Raw genomic sequence first — 18,320 nt, 5'->3', positions numbered from 1 at the left:
AGATAGATTTGTCTTTGCAGTTCCTCTTTGTGGATCCTAAAAAGCAAATCCCAGCTTGGAGAAATACATACAAATAGTAAGCATCAGAGTATAAAAACCACTTTAGCTTGGCATGCTGGTTCTTTGACCAACATTATCGCCATCAAATAACAAGATTCAGATTCCTATGGTGCATCTTCTGTATTTGGCTTTACTGAAAAGAGTGCGTCCATTTCTAAAGGGAGCAACTTGCCTGAGGAGTTCCTAGTGCTGTTGCAATAGTGATTATAGAATTTGTATAGCATGAGGTGTTCCATCACTGACTTCCAAAGTCTTTCCAATGCTTAGATTCTGTGACCTGATAGGACACTCAGGTTGTAATTTCAGGTGATCTGCATATAGATGAAGAAATGCCTTATGCATCTCTTTCCAGGCCTCGCTGTTTTGAATCAGACTTCTCTCCTTAGCTGGATTAATAAAGAGTAGCATCCACGAGGGGCTCATTAACTGTCTGCAGTTGAGAAGAAATTTTGGAGAAATACCTCCATTCAACTGTTTCTCCTGCCTTTTCTCCATACCGTTCATTCGGTCAACATGATGTCAGAAAGAGGCACAGATTGAAGAGATTTCAAAAACATTTTAGGGTATATGGTGAGACCTACTCCCAATATACTGGAGATATTTAGTGATTCTAGAACTAGCCTTGGAAGAGTGGGAGGATTTGTTGCATTAGAGATTGTAAGGATGGACATTCCAGACTGAAGAACAGTGAGAGGGATGGGAGGCATGGGAGTTTGTCCTAGGAGCACTAGAAACAGACTGTCAGACTCTTTTGGCTGGAACATAAGGTACACGTAGGCAGAAAGGTAGGTTGAGATCTTTGTTTTAGAGGCTTGTGATTTCAGACCAAGGAAGTTAATAAACAATGGAGAGGTTAATAGGCAGTGGAATTTTTTGAGCAGATAAATAGAGTCATGCCTTAGGTAGATTAATTTGAAATATCATTGATTTATCAAATGGAATGAACAGAGGCAGGGTACCATTAGGAAAACCCACGTTTGTAATAATGCTGCTAATGTTGAAACCCAGAGGCAGGCTAGGTCAATCTTCTGAATTACTGGGGATTAGGTCAAGTGACCAAAATTATGACATTTGTGGATGTAAAACATTTCACTGGGACAAGAGTAAAGCTGATTCAATGGACCTGGGAGTGAGGAGATCCCTAGGTTCTAGCAACAGTACCTCCACAGCCTTCTAGTATAGCCTTGGACAGGCTATTCAAGCTCTCTCTAGGCCTTGGTTCCTCCATCTTAGAAGAGATATTGTTAGGATAAAGTAACAGTTGGACTCACAGGAAGGAATGTTGTTATTTCTTTCCATGTCACTTGTTCAGGTTAAATGCAATTATTGATTTGATAGATATAAAGAGTAAAAACATTTTTAAGTTGATCTTATCTTACAGTTTGCTCTGTTTCCTCTTCTGCCCTTTTATGTGTCTCCTGTCAAGGTTTAGGCCCTACAGACTTAATTCATGTGCAGGTCTGAGCAGCATTTCAGACCACAGAAAAGGTCAATGGCTGCTAATGTCCTCTGCTGCTTTTCAAAACAGGTGTGAATTTTGTTTACAGTTGCTCTCCTCACATTTGTCTCAAAACAGATATTTTACAAAGATATCTACAAAGGCAGATTAGACCAGAAATGTAAATGTTCAGATCTTCCAAAGAGCTTTGTGATTTCGGGATCTAGGTTTTTAGGAAATGAATAGTTGGAACAAGGTGAATTTGTAATACATTTCCAAGTTCAACTTGATGTTCGACTACATTTTGTTACTTCTTGAGATAGAGCTACTGAATAATTTCTAAGCATATCCATCAAATATTATCTAGTATTTCAGATTCGTTAAGGTGGTAAAGAGGAAATTGAGGTTTTTCTCAGTGTATCATTTAAAATTAAGGTATTATTTTGTCTAAAGTTGCCAAGGGAGAGGGGCTGGAGTTGTGGCTTAGTGGTAGAGTGCTTGCCTGGCATGTGTGAGCCCTGTGTCTGATACTCAGCACCACATATAAAAAAATTTAAAAATCCATTGACAACTAAAAATATATATATTTTAAAATATATACATTAATAAAGTTGACAAGGGAGAAATGCAGAAAAAAAGGTAATTTATTTCCACAAACATTATTGTAATCTACTATGTGCAGGACATTAAAAAATGCAAGAGATCAAAGATAAATAACATAGTATCCTAGCTGGGTGTGGTGGCATACACTTGTAATCCCAGCAACTCAGGAGACTGAGGCAGGAGGATCACAAGTTTGAGGCCAGCCTCAATAATTTAGCAAGGCCCTAAACAATTTAGTAAGACCCTGCCTCAAAATAAAAAATAAAAAGGGCTGGGGATGTAGCTCAATGATTAAGTGCCCCTGGGTTCAATTCCCAGTACCAAAAAAAAAAAAAAAAAAAGAAGTAAAAATAAATGATACAGTCCTTACAGAGCTTACAACCTAATTGTAAAGACAAGGAAAGAAAGGCATTCTGTTCTCCTGGAATCTGAACTGAGAAAATGTAGAATTTTGTTTTAGCTCTGAGTAGAACTCTATTATATAATTTATTGTTCTTATAGTTAAGGAAAATGAAGCTCTAAAATATAAAATAATTTGCCCAATATAATATTTATCACTCATGTCTCTTTTTCATGTTTAGTTTTTTTCTTTATATTTTGTTACATCTATGGTAATTGTATGGTTCACATTTGTTCAGAAGAGATAGATGATCTAGGACATTTGAAAAATTAAGTTGGACATTGGCATGCTTTCTCTTGGAAATGATAGCCTTCAATGACTGTGTAATTCATCATGTAAGCAGTTCCTCCAGGATCTGTCCTGCCCAACAGGTTTCCCATCTCCTTTGCTCAGTCTGAGCAGCTTAATAAGGTAGACCAGATGAAGTTTATGATAGAAGGGGTGACCTTGAACCAATATCTGAAAATAAAGTGTTTTTTTCCTTAATCTGATTAGAATCAAATGACATGTTTACTTTTTGTCTTTCTGTGGTTATAGTTAGAGAAAGATTCTCAGGGCAGTTCCTGACTTATCTTCCTCTTTGCTTAATGGATAGGCTTAGCCAAGAGCTTCAGAATAAAAGAGCTGCTCCCTGTAATTCATAGCTGCTGTTTTATTCTTTTTAAAATTTGTCACTCCATGCAGCATTTCTTGTTTGCCTAGATCATCGGCCCCTCTTAATGAAGACTCTTCAAGTTTTAAGTGTAAATGTTTGAAGTGCTTTTCCCCTTTGTGTATTTGGCAGTTGGTTACTTTTGATGCATCCCAGGAGTCTTATGTATGAGTAATTCAGCCACATAAATTCTGCTGATACTTGAGTATGTAGACTGTGCACAGTTTGGTTTCTTTCCTTGAAATGTGCTTGCAGGGACTCCTATGCAGATTATCTGAATTAGTAGTACTCTGGTATGTGGTGAAGAAAGAAAAACTAACAATGATAATGATTACTAAAATCTGCAAATAATTGCTAAGTTAATTCTTGGCCAGGTCTGTCCACATCTTTCTCAGCCCAATCAGTGCTATGAAGAACAACAAGTGAGAATTTGTGAGAATTATTTTTATCATCGTCAACAGAGGCAAAAAGTCAGAAGGTAAAAAAGGTAGCCATTGTTTTATTGAAAGAAAATTTTAAAGATAAAAATCTAAGCCAGACATGGTTGTACATACCTGTAATCCCAGAAACTTGGGAGCTTAAGGCAGGAGGATCACAAGTTTGAGATCAACCTGGGCACCCTGTCTAGCTAGACACTGTCTCAAAATAAAAATGAACAGGGCTATGGGTATTGCTTAGTGGTAGAGAGCCTGGGGTTCAATCCCAGTACCATCCCCACACCCCAAAAAAAAGATAAAAATCTAAGGATCATTTTTTGCATTTGCGAGTATATTGGTAGAACTAATGGTGGTGGTGAGTTTTTGGCAATTATTTTCCTGAGTTCTGAACTGCTGTTTGAAGCCTACATTTGCAGTAAGTGCTATATATCAGTTCCTGTCACTTAATCTGGGGAGAATAATATATGTTTGAATGTATATAATTTTAAGGTCTTGTATGTCTCCTTTTTTCCCATTGACCTGATTTATTTTCCTACCTCCTCCACAGTTTATTTTACTTACCCAGCGTAATGGTATTGGTGTGGCAAAACTTCCACAGCCGTAAGTTACTGCTAATTCTTGCTGAGACCTATGATTTTCTCAAGCCTAATACCTCCATAAGAAGGATTGAAAAAAATTAAGTATCCTTATTACCACTGCACTTCAAGAAAGAGCCAGGCCAAGAAAAGGTAGTTAAAATATCCGGAAGGTTCTGTGGTCATAGCCATACAATTACGACCACATTTCTGCAAGTGAGTAGGAACATGAGGCCAGGGGCAGGGTGGGAGGGAGGTGATAAGATGACATCCTAGCCTTCAAGGCCAAGGGTCTTTTTCCTGTAAATTGATCAAATTGTATTTCTTCCTCCCACTTGCTAGGAACTCAACATTGTTTCCAAACTCTAGTACATTTGCCTGGAATGCTGAATATAGATAGATAACTATGCCTTTTATCACTGAATTATATCAAGGTCTCCCCTTGAGTCCTCCATTTCCTTCACTGCCCTTTTTGCTAAAGGACAACTTAAAGGTGGACTTCATAAAGCCATCAAGAGAATTTTAAAGTTCACCTACAGGAAGATTCACCAATATAGTCTACCCTCAGAGGCAGACTCTCGAATATAAGGAAGTCTTGAAAGCTTCGTGAAGCAAAGCTAGACCATTTCTCAGAATATCTACTGACCCCGTAAGGTCATTAAAAAGCAGAAGCAGTTCAATGAAACTTGTTGCTTGATCATGTGGACATAGTCCGTAAACCAGAATCCCTGTTTATGGTGATGTAATGACTTTGACCTTGAATTTCCCATATCTGTGCTTGTCAAAAGCTTGTAAGCCACCAATCATAAGTAATGGCTATAGAAAGCAGAAAAACAACTAGAAAGATTTCTCTTTGTATTATGTTTTTACAGATCTAAAAAGGAACATGAACCTAATCGTTTTAAAAATAAAAACCTTCTTTCTTATCTCTTATCTTGGAAGTCAGGACAGATTGTAGGCAGTCTCCAGAAAACAAACAACCTAACATTCTTAACTTTCAATCTATGATAAAATCTACCTACAACTTTGTCTGCGGTTCCAGATTATATCTGCCTCAGCAAGGGAAGAGGGACGATGTAGCAAATGTACGGACACTTCTATGTAGTCTTTTTATGGGGTCTAATCTCCATGGACCCTACAGATTATTGGTTCTCATCCATCCTGTGCAACACCAGAAAAATATGAGGATTTGAAGCTTAGACTAAGTCTGTGAGAAATAATGCCTATGCTTAGACTCAAAATGGTCATCAGAATATAGCCCTCTTGCTAACTTCCTGACTTCTTTCATTAAATTCATGTTTATTTTGCTAGCTATTTTAGATTTTGCAGAAGTCTGACCCTTAAGCATTATAATGAGTCTTTGTTAGGGGAGATGGGACAGGAATAGGAAAAACTTCTTTTTTAAATAATCCTCAGAGGAAATTTTTATACCTTTGAATACAAGGAAGTTTTGAAAGCTGTTTGTTTAAATACTGCACCATATTTACAAAATGAGGGAAAGGAGGAAGCAGAAAGAAATGTGGAGCTGGCTGACATTCAGTAGCATGTACAGCAACCTGACTCTAATAGCACTCGGGGCAGCAGAAACAATGGCATACAGCCAACTTCAAGTACCTAACTGAAGACAAGATAAATGTTCCCAAGAAACCCAATAGTGTAAAGCCTTCCTGAGAAAGAGATTTCTGAACTGTTCTTCATGAACTCAGTTCAATGTGAATTTGTACTTGATTTTTTAAAATAGTCAATTCCTAGGTCATTTGTCCTCGCTTTAAAGATCCAAGAAGTGTTCTGTTAGAAGAAGGAGCTCTTAGGAACTATTCACATGCCTGTTGATAGCCACTTCATGGTCTTAAGAGTCAACATAGGCTAAAAGGAACTCTAAAATGGTGTTTGCTAGGATACTGTGTAGGAGAAAAACTGATAGAAGACTAATATGCTGATTAATATCTTCTCCCACAAAGTTTGCTTATTGGATTTTTCCCATTCAGGGTCTTTCACATAATGATAACAGCTACCATTTGCCAGGCACTGTGCTGGATGCTTTATGTATGTCATCTCATTTAATACTCCCAGCATCCCTCCTCCAAGTTCAACAGTCTGGAAACCAGCTCCAAAAAAACTAAGTAACTTTCTGAGATCAAACAATCAGAGCACCTTCCAAATTCTTTGACAGACATTTTCCTGTTGTATAAAATTCCCTCATTCAAAATCTGTTCTAGATTCAGATTCCTTTGAATTCTGTTAAGGAAGACTAGTACACCTAAACTGACAAAAATATAAATGAAAGTAAAATATTTTTAATCTTTCTTCTAGCTATAAGCTCACCTTAGTAAATAAAAAGTTGTAGGTAGATTTTATCATAGATTGAAAGTTAAGAATTTTAGGGCTGGGGAGATAGCTCAGCTGGTAGAGTGCTTGCCTCACAAGCACAAGGCCCTGAGATCGATCCCCAGTACCGAAAAAAAAAAAAAAAAAAAAAAAAAAAGAATTTTAAGTTGTTTTTCAGTTTTATCCCTGAGTTATCTATTCAGATTTTTTTGTTAGAATTCTTCTTTGTAAATAATTTGTAAACTTGATGAGATGATAGAGTAATGATAAGAGGAAAAGTTAATGGTGGAGGTTTTTGCCTGGAATTATATACATAGGTTATCCTAAAAAATAAGAAATTCAATGAAGCAATAAAAATCATTTTACCAAGAGTTTATTGAGGTTCCACCTATCACTTGTTACTCTTCTGCTGGTTCCTTTACTTATAATTGCTTTATAGTCAGGAACCCTGATTTCATAAAAGTGAAGTTCAGCTACTTTGTGGACCTTGAACTCAGTTCTTAGAAAGAGATGGTGAGGATGGAGCTAAATTAGAGAAAATCGGTCTTAGAGATCAAGTAAGATTGGCTATGTAGTTCAGAGAAACCCAAATAAGCCAAAGCCAGAATAGCCCAGCTCATGATTGCCATGAAGTTAAACCATTCCCTTCAGATTAGAGATTGAGAGAGCAGACAGTATTGCTGAGTCCCTGGATTTTGACTTATTCTTCAATACCCATTTTTTATTCTGGAAGAAGCTGGGCTGGGTCATCTTAGTGTAAAGCTATTAAAGGAAATAGATGAAAACCAACAATACCAGCTTACTTCCTGTATGTAGAATTTCTGTTTTAGAGAATGAGTTAGGTGTGTTTTAGAAGGTGGGTTATCCAAATACAAAAGGCACATCACATCAAATAGTAGAGAAAATATCGCTTTTATTTATTATGCTTTAATAATTAATTTGTAAATTTCTCCTCTTTTGGTATCACTTAGGTTTGACATATGCCAATGGGGTTTTTCCTAGAATAATATTTTTTATTGTTGCAATGCTGGGGATCAAACCCAAGGGGCTTCACACTTGCTATGCATTTAAATGCTCTACCACTGAACTGTAACTCCAGCACAGCCTAAAGCTTTTAGTGACCATAAGAACTCACTAGGTTTGGGTTGAGTTTGAGCCTACAGTGTATATTCATATGTTCATTTCCACTAGATTTATACCTTTTTATACAAATACCACCGGTAAGCCTTCCATAGGATTCCATTACAGAAGTGCATTGTCCACTGACAATGAAAGCAAGTAGATTCTATTCCTGCTCTATTTCCTGTATGTTTGGATGTGAAATGTATTATGCACAGATGACACTTCAAAACAGGTTTGCAAAGTTTCTTTGAAATTTAGACCATGAATTCCTAGGTCATTGATATGTCCAAAGATATTTGATAATGTAGTATAGAGGAACAGATTTCTCTAATTGGTAATGAGAGCCTTCAAAAATTGTTAGTAGGAAGAATGTTGTAAAAGTTCACCAGGAAATCAAGGGTTCATCTTTTAGGTAGTTTGTGGTGCTATGTTCTTGCTTTTTTAACAATCTTTTTACATGTTGTCTTATATTCCAAATGCATATTATGACAGTTCAGTTTCACCTTTTAGATTTTAGCCTTGAAACTCCTTGAGGAAAGACTGTCTGGTTCATTTCTGTTTCTCCCTCAAGTCTTCTACAACAGATAGCACTCAGCAAATGTTAACTGCTTCTTTGTGGCCATGAGTCATGTTGATAATATGGAATGAAATTATCCTTATGGTTCTTTAACGTTATCATCATTTTCCAGACTCTTCATTGGAAGAGAACAAAATTTGTGACTTCTGTTTTGGTTTCTTTAGAGGATGTGTTTACAGTCATTCTGGCTGGCAAAAGCCTTTTCGTCCTGATTTCACAGGTTATGAGTTGAAGAGGAGAAAATAGATGGCTGAATATTTGTGTATTTGAGTTAGACACACATGGCTACCTATGTAAATCATAATTCATAATTACTCAGATACCAGAGATCTCTTCATCCCACCATAATTTCCTCTTTGTCAGGAACTGCTACCCACTTACTGATTGTCCTGTCATTGACACTTTGAGCATGCTTTCTGTGTATTCTTTTATTTAGTGTTTACTACAAAACCTTTGTAAGGCTGGGGGAATAGCTCAATGGTAGAGCACTTGCTAAGCATGCCTAAGGTCCCTGGGCTCAATCGCCTGTACCAAAAAAAAAAAAAAAAAAAAAAAAATTGGTGGACAAAGACCATATTAAATATCTCTTTGTACCTCCAATCCTGCCCCTTTATGACAATGGTTAATAGGACCAGACTGTCAAGTTCTAGAATTATAAAATAATTTAGTGTCTGGCATGAAAGTTTTTTTAAATTCAGAGCAGAATTTGATTATGCCTAACAGAGGCATCTCATTGTCCTTTACTGAAATAAGCCAGTTTCTTAAGTCTACTTAAGAATCATGGGGTAGAAGTTGAAGAGGGGAAAATAGATGGCTGAATATTTGTGGTTTTGAGTTACACACACGTGGCTCCCTGAATAACTCTCCTATCTAAAGTATATCTCTCCACTACCTCTTGGTAATGTTGTAATATTGCCCTGTATATATCCTCTATAGCACTAATCATACCCTGAAATTATTCTTCTATTTATTTGGTTCCTTATCAGTTACCTTGTTTGTTTTATTCACTGTTGAATTACTAGTACATAGCTCAGAGTTTGGCCTATGATAGGAACTTGATAAATATTTCAATCAATAGTTCGAATGAATAATGAGAAGCATACTTGAGCTCATGAACGTGAATACCTGCTTGGAATTTCTAACACCCACTCTTTTTCCCACAAATTGGAATTGAGAGACATGTAGAGATTCCACCAAGACCTGCCTCTCCACACACTCCAACTTCCCACTCCCCTGCCTTGGTTTATGTGTCAAGTTGACTTTTGCAATAAAATGCTAAGTGATAATAAAGATACAAGGCTGACTATGCAATGTCTAGTCTTAATTCAATATAGACTATCCAATTTATACATTGTTTTTCATGTTAACTCTAATGTCCTGATGGGATGGAAGTGTATCTTAGGTCCGAGCACACTGCTTGCCTAGGGCAACAGTAGACCTTTCTTCAAATTTAAATTAGCTGAAGTCTGGTTTCCTATAAGTGAAAATAGAATCGGAATATCCTGATTAAACACAGACTATCCCCTTAGGTGACTTATCTGAAATATTAGCTTTTTATCTGCTGACATTTATGATTAGAAAGCCTTAGGGTAATTAAATTTCATTAATGGCATCCCTTTTACATTAGTACAAATTATCTGTTTCCTGCCAAAGAAGCTGCTTTTCTTCTCTTTATCTCATATTTGAATTTGAGCATATATTAAACATGTCTTTTAAAAAAACAACTGTTGGGCTGGGGCTATAGCTCAGTTGGTAGAGCGCTTGCCTTGCAAGCACAAGGCCCTGGGTTCAATCCCCAGCACCTCAAAAAAAAAAAAAAGAAAAGAAAAGAAAACTGTACTAGGGAATAAGACTGATCAAATTGCATTAGGTACATGGAATATGGCATAGTGAATCCCACTATTATGTATAATTATAATGCATCAGTAAAAAATTTTTAAATTGGGGGGGGGGGGAGAAACAACTCCGCAGAATAAGTCTTGAGTGTCTTAAGCCATAGGTACAGATCTTTCTACTATAGTCTCCAAAGGTGTTCCCTTATAATCCAAGTTACTTCTCTCTCCATCTGTAGATTATGAAAAATAATTCTGAATGAAGATGCTAGAAAAGCATTCATTCATTCGTTGCATGAAATTCTATATAGACAAAGTATCAAGAAACAATATTTTTGTATACTTAAGCAAAAATAATTTTTTCTCTTAAGAGACTCTTCTGACAACTTTCAACTTCTCCTGGGAAAATGGACCATTCCCATCATATGGGGATGAACCATACGAACCACAGTAGCACCATGCCACCGTCTCACCATCACCCGACCACCTCAGCCTCGCACTCCCACGGCGGAGGAGACAGCCACATGATGATGGTGAGTGCTGGGAGAGGCAGCACAGGCCCTGCCTCACTCGGGTCGCAGGCGGGTCGCAGGCGGGTCACAGGCGTAGTGGGAGTTTAGTCCTGGAAGGTTGTTATCTTTAAAGGTCAGCTAACCAATGAGGAAGCGCTAAAGCAGATCCCCAAACATGTCAAATGGTTTGCCTATTACATGTGGCAGGTTACTTACAGAGTCACACCAGAACAAAGATTTTTAGAGACTCTTTCTTTTCTTTTCTATTCCCTTCTTTTGAAATTCACCCATTTCTGGATTAAGTCCTGGGCTTTATGCTTTTGGTAGAAAGAGAAGAAGACCCCAAGTGCTGGGGTGGAGACAGGGGAGTGCTGCTGCTCAGGGCCTGTGGCAGTAATGCTAAGATGAGGGGGAAGGCTTTCCACTCCCGTAAATGTCGCTGCTTAACTCCTTACCCAGACCTGTTACTTTTAAATGTGCTGAGCCTTTTTGCCTGACATTGTCATTTAGGATCTTCAGTCATTTCTGATGAACTTATTTTGGTTTTCTGGCAGCCTATGACCTTCTACTTTGGCTTTAAGAATGTGAAACTATTGTTTTCTGGTTTGGTGATCAATACAGCTGGAGGTGAGTAAACCATCAAGTGGTGTTTGAAGGTGACAGTCATATGAAAGATAGTGACAGAGAATTTGGAAACCCAGCACCTCTTGCTGTCCAAACTACTGAATTAGTACAGTCATGTCACATAACTACTCTGCTTCCTGTCCTCTAAAAGTAGTGCTCATTTTGGCCCTTTGGTTCCCCTGGTAAACCTCTCTTAATTAATGTGTGTGTTTTGTAACTCTGAAAAATAATTTAGATACCAGATAGGAGCCTTTTGCAATTCACTTCCTTTCATCCTTTTCCAGAGTGTTTCCTTGTTTGATAAGTTAATGGAACTGGTCTGAAGACCAAGTTCAAGTAACACAAAATAACCCTAGGTTAAAAACTACTGAGCTATTCTAATTCTCCTGTTTCATAGATATATTAAGCTTCAAATAGCAAAATGACTTGCCCAAGTTCCCATAGAGTTAGCATGTCAGACCTGGGACAAGGACCCAGACATTCTTAGAGCTGTCTGGGCTAGTGCTGTTTCTTGGGTACTAAACTATGGACAACATCTTTCCCAATTCTTAGAGTCATATCCAGTTTTAGAGTAGGTGATAACCCATCTTTTTGTGTCTATCATGTTGCATTAGTATGCTTTAAATTCAAATTGCAGAAGCTCAATAGTCAGTTGGACTGCTTTAGGTACCAGATGTATCTGAATCTACACAATAGGTTTTGGGCTCTTGTATTAGTTCAGGTATTGTGTTAAATTAGCAGGGTGATACATTATTGTCATTATCAACACTTCACAGTGCAAAAACAACATTGAAATGCCTATTCAAGAAATGTAGTCAACAGAGCTCGCTGGCATATGCCTATAATCCCAGTTACTTGGGAGGAGGATCACAAGTTCGAGGATGTTCTTAGGGAGACCCTATTTTACAATAAAAGGTAAAAAGATCTGGGGTGGAGCTCAGTAGTAGGGTACCCCTGGGTCCAACCCTGAGTACCAGGGGAAAACAAGAAGAAATATAGTCAGCAATTAAAAATAGTCCTGTTAACAGGAGGCTGAGGCAGATCATTTGAGCTGAGGAGTTCAAGACCAGACTGGCAGCATAGCAAGGCCCTGTCTCAAAAAATAGATATTTTATTCCCCTTTTTGATATTCTACAAAGTTTCAATGTAACAGAACTGATTTAATGACGTCAAGCAGCCAGACCAAAGGGTATTGTTGAGGTGATTTTTTTGTATCTTAATCAGAAAGTAAGCCTAGCACAGTGGTGCATACCTGTAGTCCCAGCTACTTGGGAGGCTGAGGCAGAAGGATCACTTGAGCCCAGGAGTTTGTGATGAGCCTGGGCAAAATAGTAAGATCCTCTCTGGAAAGAAAAAAATGTAAATTGGGTGTGTAACTCAGATAGATTACATGCTTAGCATGCTCAAGTCTCTAGGTTCACTCCCCAGCATGAGAGAGGGGAAGAGTGTTTTTCAGCAGAAGCCATGGTTTTCATTAATGACATCCTGGCTGCTCTTTTATCTGAGTAGGTAAAGAGGTAACAATATAAAAAACTAAGAGTTGCAGTACTTTTTCTCTGCTGTCTCTCTAACTGGACAGCACACTGGCTAATGATTTGGCACAAGTTTGACAGTACCACCGTCTTTTCCTTCCCCACTTAGAAATGGCTGGAGCTTTTGTGGCAGTGTTTTTACTAGCTATGTTCTATGAAGGACTCAAGATAGCCCGAGAGAGTCTGCTGCGGAAGTCACAAGTCAGCATTCGCTACAATTCCATGCCTGTCCCAGGACCAAATGGAACCATTCTTATGGAGACACATAAAACTGTTGGGTAAGAAGATTGAACAAATCCAGATGGAAGTTCTAGAGAGCTGGCTTAGTAGAGCTATTTTATTAGCAACTATCTTATCAGCCTCCAATCTGAGGTAGTGGGTCTGTGGGACCTCGATCAAAACTGGCTTTGGGAGGTTTGGGGTTGTAGATTACAGTGGGTCAAAGCAGGAGTAATCGACACCTTCCTGCAAACACATGTTTGTTCTGAGTTATAAATACTGATCATTTTGGAAGGTCAGTAAGGGATCTGTATTTTAAACTATTTGCCAAAATAATAATAATAAGTCAGGAATTTTAAGTGATGGTATAAAAGAATGGCAGAATGCAAATGATTCCTTTCCATCAAGCCAGTTCTGTCTTCATTTTGTTTATAACATAGGAGTTTACTAATGTCTATTCTGTCTTAGAGAGTATTTGGATGACAGTTGGTTTTTCCCAGTGATCCAGAAATGCTTTTTGAGATTCAGATTTATTACAAATGTAGGTCTTAAATCTATGCAGTTCTGTAGACCAACACCCTACTTTTAAGCAAACAATATTATTTATTTCTATAGCACTGATGGGCTTATTGAGACCCAAAAAGGTGTGACTTACCTGAGGCAACAGAGTATCAGTTGTCAGGTCTCCTGTGATCTCTACTATAGCACCCAACTTCCACTTCTGGATTCATTTTTGTAGAGTGTGAACTTTGCAAAGTGGAGGTCCCCAAAATATTCAGGCAAAGGGGCAGGAAATGTAGCTTAGCTTACCTAGCCTGTGTGAGGCCTTGAGTCCGATCCCCAATACCACAAAAGAAAAACAGAGTTTAAAAATATTCAGGCAAATAAGTGTGGGAGGGTGGTTTAGGATTCAAGGGGGAAATAAATCAAGATCACGTCTCCTCCTTTTCCCCACTCCCAAAAGGGTACCTCCTTCTGCCTCATAACCCATCTGACCACTGCTTACAAGCCTGGCAGCCCCATGGTGTTTCATTTCAGGTCCCAATAAGCAACAGCATACACACAAGTACCTGCCAGTTGCCACGGTAGCTGTGAGGCTGAGCTCCTAGCACAACTGCTCCCTTCTCTCCTGATCTGCCGAGCTCCCGCTCGTCTGATGGTGTGTCTTCTTTATCCCCAGGCAGCAGATGCTGAGTTTCCCTCACCTCCTGCAGACAGTGCTGCATATCATCCAGGTGGTCATCAGCTACTTCCTCATGCTCATCTTCATGACCTACAACGGGTACCTCTGCATTGCAGTGGCAGCAGGGGCTGGAACAGGATACTTTCTCTTCAGTTGGAAGAAGGCAGTGGTAGTGGACATCACAGAGCATTGCCATTAACATCAGATTCCATGGTGTGGCCTTATCGATTGCAGTGGGAAGAGGTTTAAGACTGGAAGACGTGGTTCCTGCTCCAATCATCCCTCTTGCTCTTCCTTACACAGACACACACACCTGCTGAATAGAGGTCTAGTTTACAGTCTCCGAGGTAAAGTGGTAATCTCCCAAACTGTTTTTTTCTAATAAGCTGAGATTCTCATTTCTCTTGAGAAGCCAGCTGTGAGATGTCTTCTCCCTCCTCATCCTAGATCCTTGTCTAATCCAGATAGCTTCCTAGTGGATGACTTGTTCATCTGCTTCCTTTTTTAATCTTCTGGGTTTTCTTTGACAGACAATATGTGAATTGGTGGGTTTTTTCTGGGTCAGTGATGATAGGGATTAACTTCAGTCAGTGATGGTAGCTGAGGGAGATTCTTGCCCAACTAAACCCAGGACTTGAAAATCATACTAGAAAATAAGCTCCAGTCCTTGAACTCATTGAGTGGGAACAACATTGTGCCTTTCTCTAGGTGTGGTGTGTTGCACCAAAATCTTTGTATCAGGGGAGGGGTGGTTTGAGACTAAAACAGGTCTAGAGCTTACAGAATGTGTATCCTTGGATCGTTAACTCATCAACATATATTCCCACTTAACATTTTAATTAGAATGAGCTTGCCAGTTAAAAAAAAAAAAGACAATCAATTAGAGGAAATTGAAATAGATATTTTTAAATAAAACCATTGGTATTTTACTTTGACTTTATACTTTGGTTTTTCTCAGCTGAATTTAGCTAAAGGGTTTGAATTCTTTTTTCCCATTGTTTTCATGTGTCTGCATCTAAACCAGTGATTTTTCAGCCTTTAGCATGCATCTTAGAATCACCTGGAGGGCTTGGTAAGACCTTTGTTGCTGGCCTCAACCCAGAGCCCCCAAATCGGATTTTCTAAGTTCCCAGGTGATATTCCTGCGGATGGTCCTAAGGACCAAACTTTGAGAATCTGTGCTTTAAACTGAGGAAGTGTCACCTAGGGAGGAGAGTGGTTCCCTGGACGTGAAAATTTGAATTGCTGGTTGGTAGATGGTATGTCTGAGCATACCTCACATAGTGAATGCTGCTGGTTGATACTTAATCATTCCACAAACATCTCTTCAGCTTCCGCTGTGTGTATGCACATGTGTGAAGGACTATAGCCAAAGTACTTTTAACAGCATGTATGAAGTCACTAGTTCTTATTTTTAAAGATCCGTGGTTTCTTGGAAGTAGTTTGAAAGCCCAGAGAGACCTTTGATCTGTGGTGTAAATCAGATAGGCATGGGCCAGAAGGGCAGAAGTCCAGCTCTCTTTGGAGAGATTTAGGTGTGGTGTGCTGATGGCCAGCTTTTCCTCATCCTCCACTATCCATGCCCCCCCGCGAGGCAGATCCTCATCGTTTGTGTGACCATCTTTATCTCTTGGGGACTTAATTAGATCACAAGTGGCCCAAACCTCTTTTCACAATGAAGAGTCACATTGGATTTTTATTCTGTTCAGTCTTAGTCTATACTGCAGTCTTGTTCCCAAACTACCTCTTTAAAGTGATTCTTCCAGTGCTGGTCTGTTCAATCCTGCCCTCCTTGGTGCTAGAGCTGTTGTGCCTCAGGGCAGAGGAGACCAAAAAAATGCAGCTATCTTGCGGGCCTGTGTTGTGGTTTTGAAGTTTGTACTTTCTCTGTGGGTGCCAGTTAAATATTGGAGAGTGAGGAATGTGTACTTCTATGGCTTTGAACCAAGAGAGGATTATGGCCTACTGGATTGAGGTTAAAATCCAAGAAGCAGCACTTAGAGCTTTGTGCTTTTCTCTCATTTCATCCACTTGTAGTGCTGATACTTAGCATGAGCCAGGAATGACCGGTGCTGAGGAGCCCAGCATTAAGGTGGAAATAGCCTGTCGTGTCAGAGCCAAGGGATAATAAAACCATGAGGAAAATGTAAGAATCAATGCTCAGTCGTGACTCTGGTGCTCTCTAGAAATCTCAACATGAGCTACTATAAACTACCTTCCAGAAACAGGATCTTATCAGTGAGATGAGAAAAATCAAGGCTAGCTAGACAAAGTGCTGTGAATTTTAAACTCACCAAGAAACCTCAGTTTGGGACATGTCTTCGGTGTTCAGGGTGGAGAAAATCTAAAAAGACTGAATTTTAGAGATCCTCAGACTAGGTTGCCAAAGGATAAAGCTAGGGAAGGTGAAAAACGTGAAAGCTTGAGTTCAGTTCCATCACTCTAGCTTTATCTCAGTGGTTTTCACTTCTGCATCATTTAGAATTTACTGCCTGACCTCTGACTTTTTTGGATTCTAAACTTCTCTTTTCCTCCTTCCCTATTCATATCTACTAGAAAACTGTATCCCCATTTCTTGGACCCTTACTCTGCTCTCCTCTTCCCTACCTTTTCTCCCACACGGTCTAGTCTGTTAAATCTTCCCAGCTCTCCTGATGCAGTGGGCATTGCTACACTGGATATAAATGCCAGTCAGAAGTTGGTATCAGCCTGTAGAGACCTTAAGTATGCTTTTAGAAGCAACTGCCCCACTAGAATTTCTCTTAAGGCTGGGTAAAGGGCTACCTGTTACCCTCCCCAGAGTTATAAAATTGTAGGTGCTGCCCCAGTCTATGATGGAGGAACAATGCCCACAAACATGGAGTCCACTTGTCCACCAGGAGAATAGAAATAAAGATTCTCTTCACTACTGCTATCTAGGGTTGCCCAGAATTCCCTTTCAGTCCGTGGGTATGTAGGTTCCTGTCACAAGGGGTTCCTTTTAAAGACCTGGGGGTGAGGCAGGGGGTACATGTTCATGTCATTTAATTTTCATCCTGCCCCCTCCAGCTGCTTCTTCAGAAGATACATCTAAAGATACAAAGTCTGCATTTGATATAATGCCTTAATCACTGGGTCTACAATTCACGTTGACTGTCTTAGATTGTCAGCTCCTGGAGAGCAGTATTGCTGTAGTAGGAATGTTTTAACATGTCATGTGCAAAAGAACAAAATAAATATTTTGATTTTATTTTACTTCTGCGCATGTCTTTCTATTCAGAATGATTATCAGAAGCTGGTCTTTTTACAGTCTGCACAGAGCCTGGCCATCACCATGGGTTTTTAAGATGTCGGAACCTCTTAGGTGGCATGATCCCGTCATTTTCATCTCACTCTCCCATGAGCTAGTACATGCCACAAGATCCACCTGACTCTTTGCATGAAAGACAGGGTCTTAATGAAGCTGCAGGTATTCCAGTACACCAAGGATTTCTGCATTTTAAAGCTAACTTTTTGCTGGGCACAATGGTGCATGGCTGTAATCCCAGTAGCTTGGGAGGCTGAGGCAGGAGGATCGTGAGTTCAAAGCCAGCCTCAGCAAAATCAAGGCACTAAGCAACTCAGTGAAACCCTGTATCCACATAAAATACAAAATAGGGCTGGCTCAGTGGTCAAGTGCCCCTGAGTTCAATCCCTGGTACCCCCCAAAAAAAAACAAAACCTAACTTTTGTCACATCACAATCCCTTCCTGTGTTTATGCCATCAGACAGGAGGCTCCGAGCCATTTCCAAAGTTTACTAGCAAACTTGCAATGAGCATTGACCCATCTATTCCTTTGGAAACACCAGAATGTTCTGTTATTTGCGATTCCTGCTGGCCCCCAGTGGGCATCTTCCCATTCAGTTCTACTCCTAGTCTTTTCCTTTAAACATAATATTGCACTTCAGAGACAATGGGTTTGAATTTAGCCTCCACCACTTACTAGCAAAGTCACCTTAGGAAAATTACTCTAACAATGTGTAAACCTTAGTTTTCTCATTTAGAGGAAGGCAATAGCAGCCCCTCATTGCATTAGGCATCCAAGGCATAGTATATTTTTGTTACCTACTGATTATATTGTTCCATCAGTTTTCGAGAAAATGAAAGGTTCTCTCTTCTGGATCAGGTTAGTATCTCTTTATAAGCATATGATCAACTTCCTCAGTTTGGGGCATCCAGAACTGAACAGATCCTAATGCAGAATTGA

General features: G+C 39.3%; 1 protein-coding gene across 1 annotated transcript in view; it reads left to right on the top strand.

Moving 5' to 3' along the window:
• The window catches only part of Slc31a1 (solute carrier family 31 member 1), a 33,523-nt gene extending 16,195 nt beyond the window's left edge, over positions 1–17,328 (top strand). The window contains exons 2-5 of the mRNA XM_047525623.1: positions 10,396–10,557; positions 11,091–11,163; positions 12,802–12,970; positions 14,092–17,328. Coding sequence (XP_047381579.1) covers positions 10,432–10,557; positions 11,091–11,163; positions 12,802–12,970; positions 14,092–14,293 — 570 coding nt within the window. The 5' untranslated portion in view covers positions 10,396–10,431 and the 3' untranslated portion in view covers positions 14,294–17,328. The remainder of the gene's footprint in view (positions 1–10,395; positions 10,558–11,090; positions 11,164–12,801; positions 12,971–14,091) is intronic.
• The last annotated feature ends 992 nt before the right edge of the window (positions 17,329–18,320 follow it).

Source organism: Sciurus carolinensis, chromosome 14, assembly GCF_902686445.1.
Source record: "Sciurus carolinensis chromosome 14, mSciCar1.2, whole genome shotgun sequence".
Classification (NCBI taxonomy): domain Eukaryota; kingdom Metazoa; phylum Chordata; class Mammalia; order Rodentia; family Sciuridae; genus Sciurus; species Sciurus carolinensis.
This window is presented reverse-complemented; position numbering and strand designations above follow the sequence as displayed.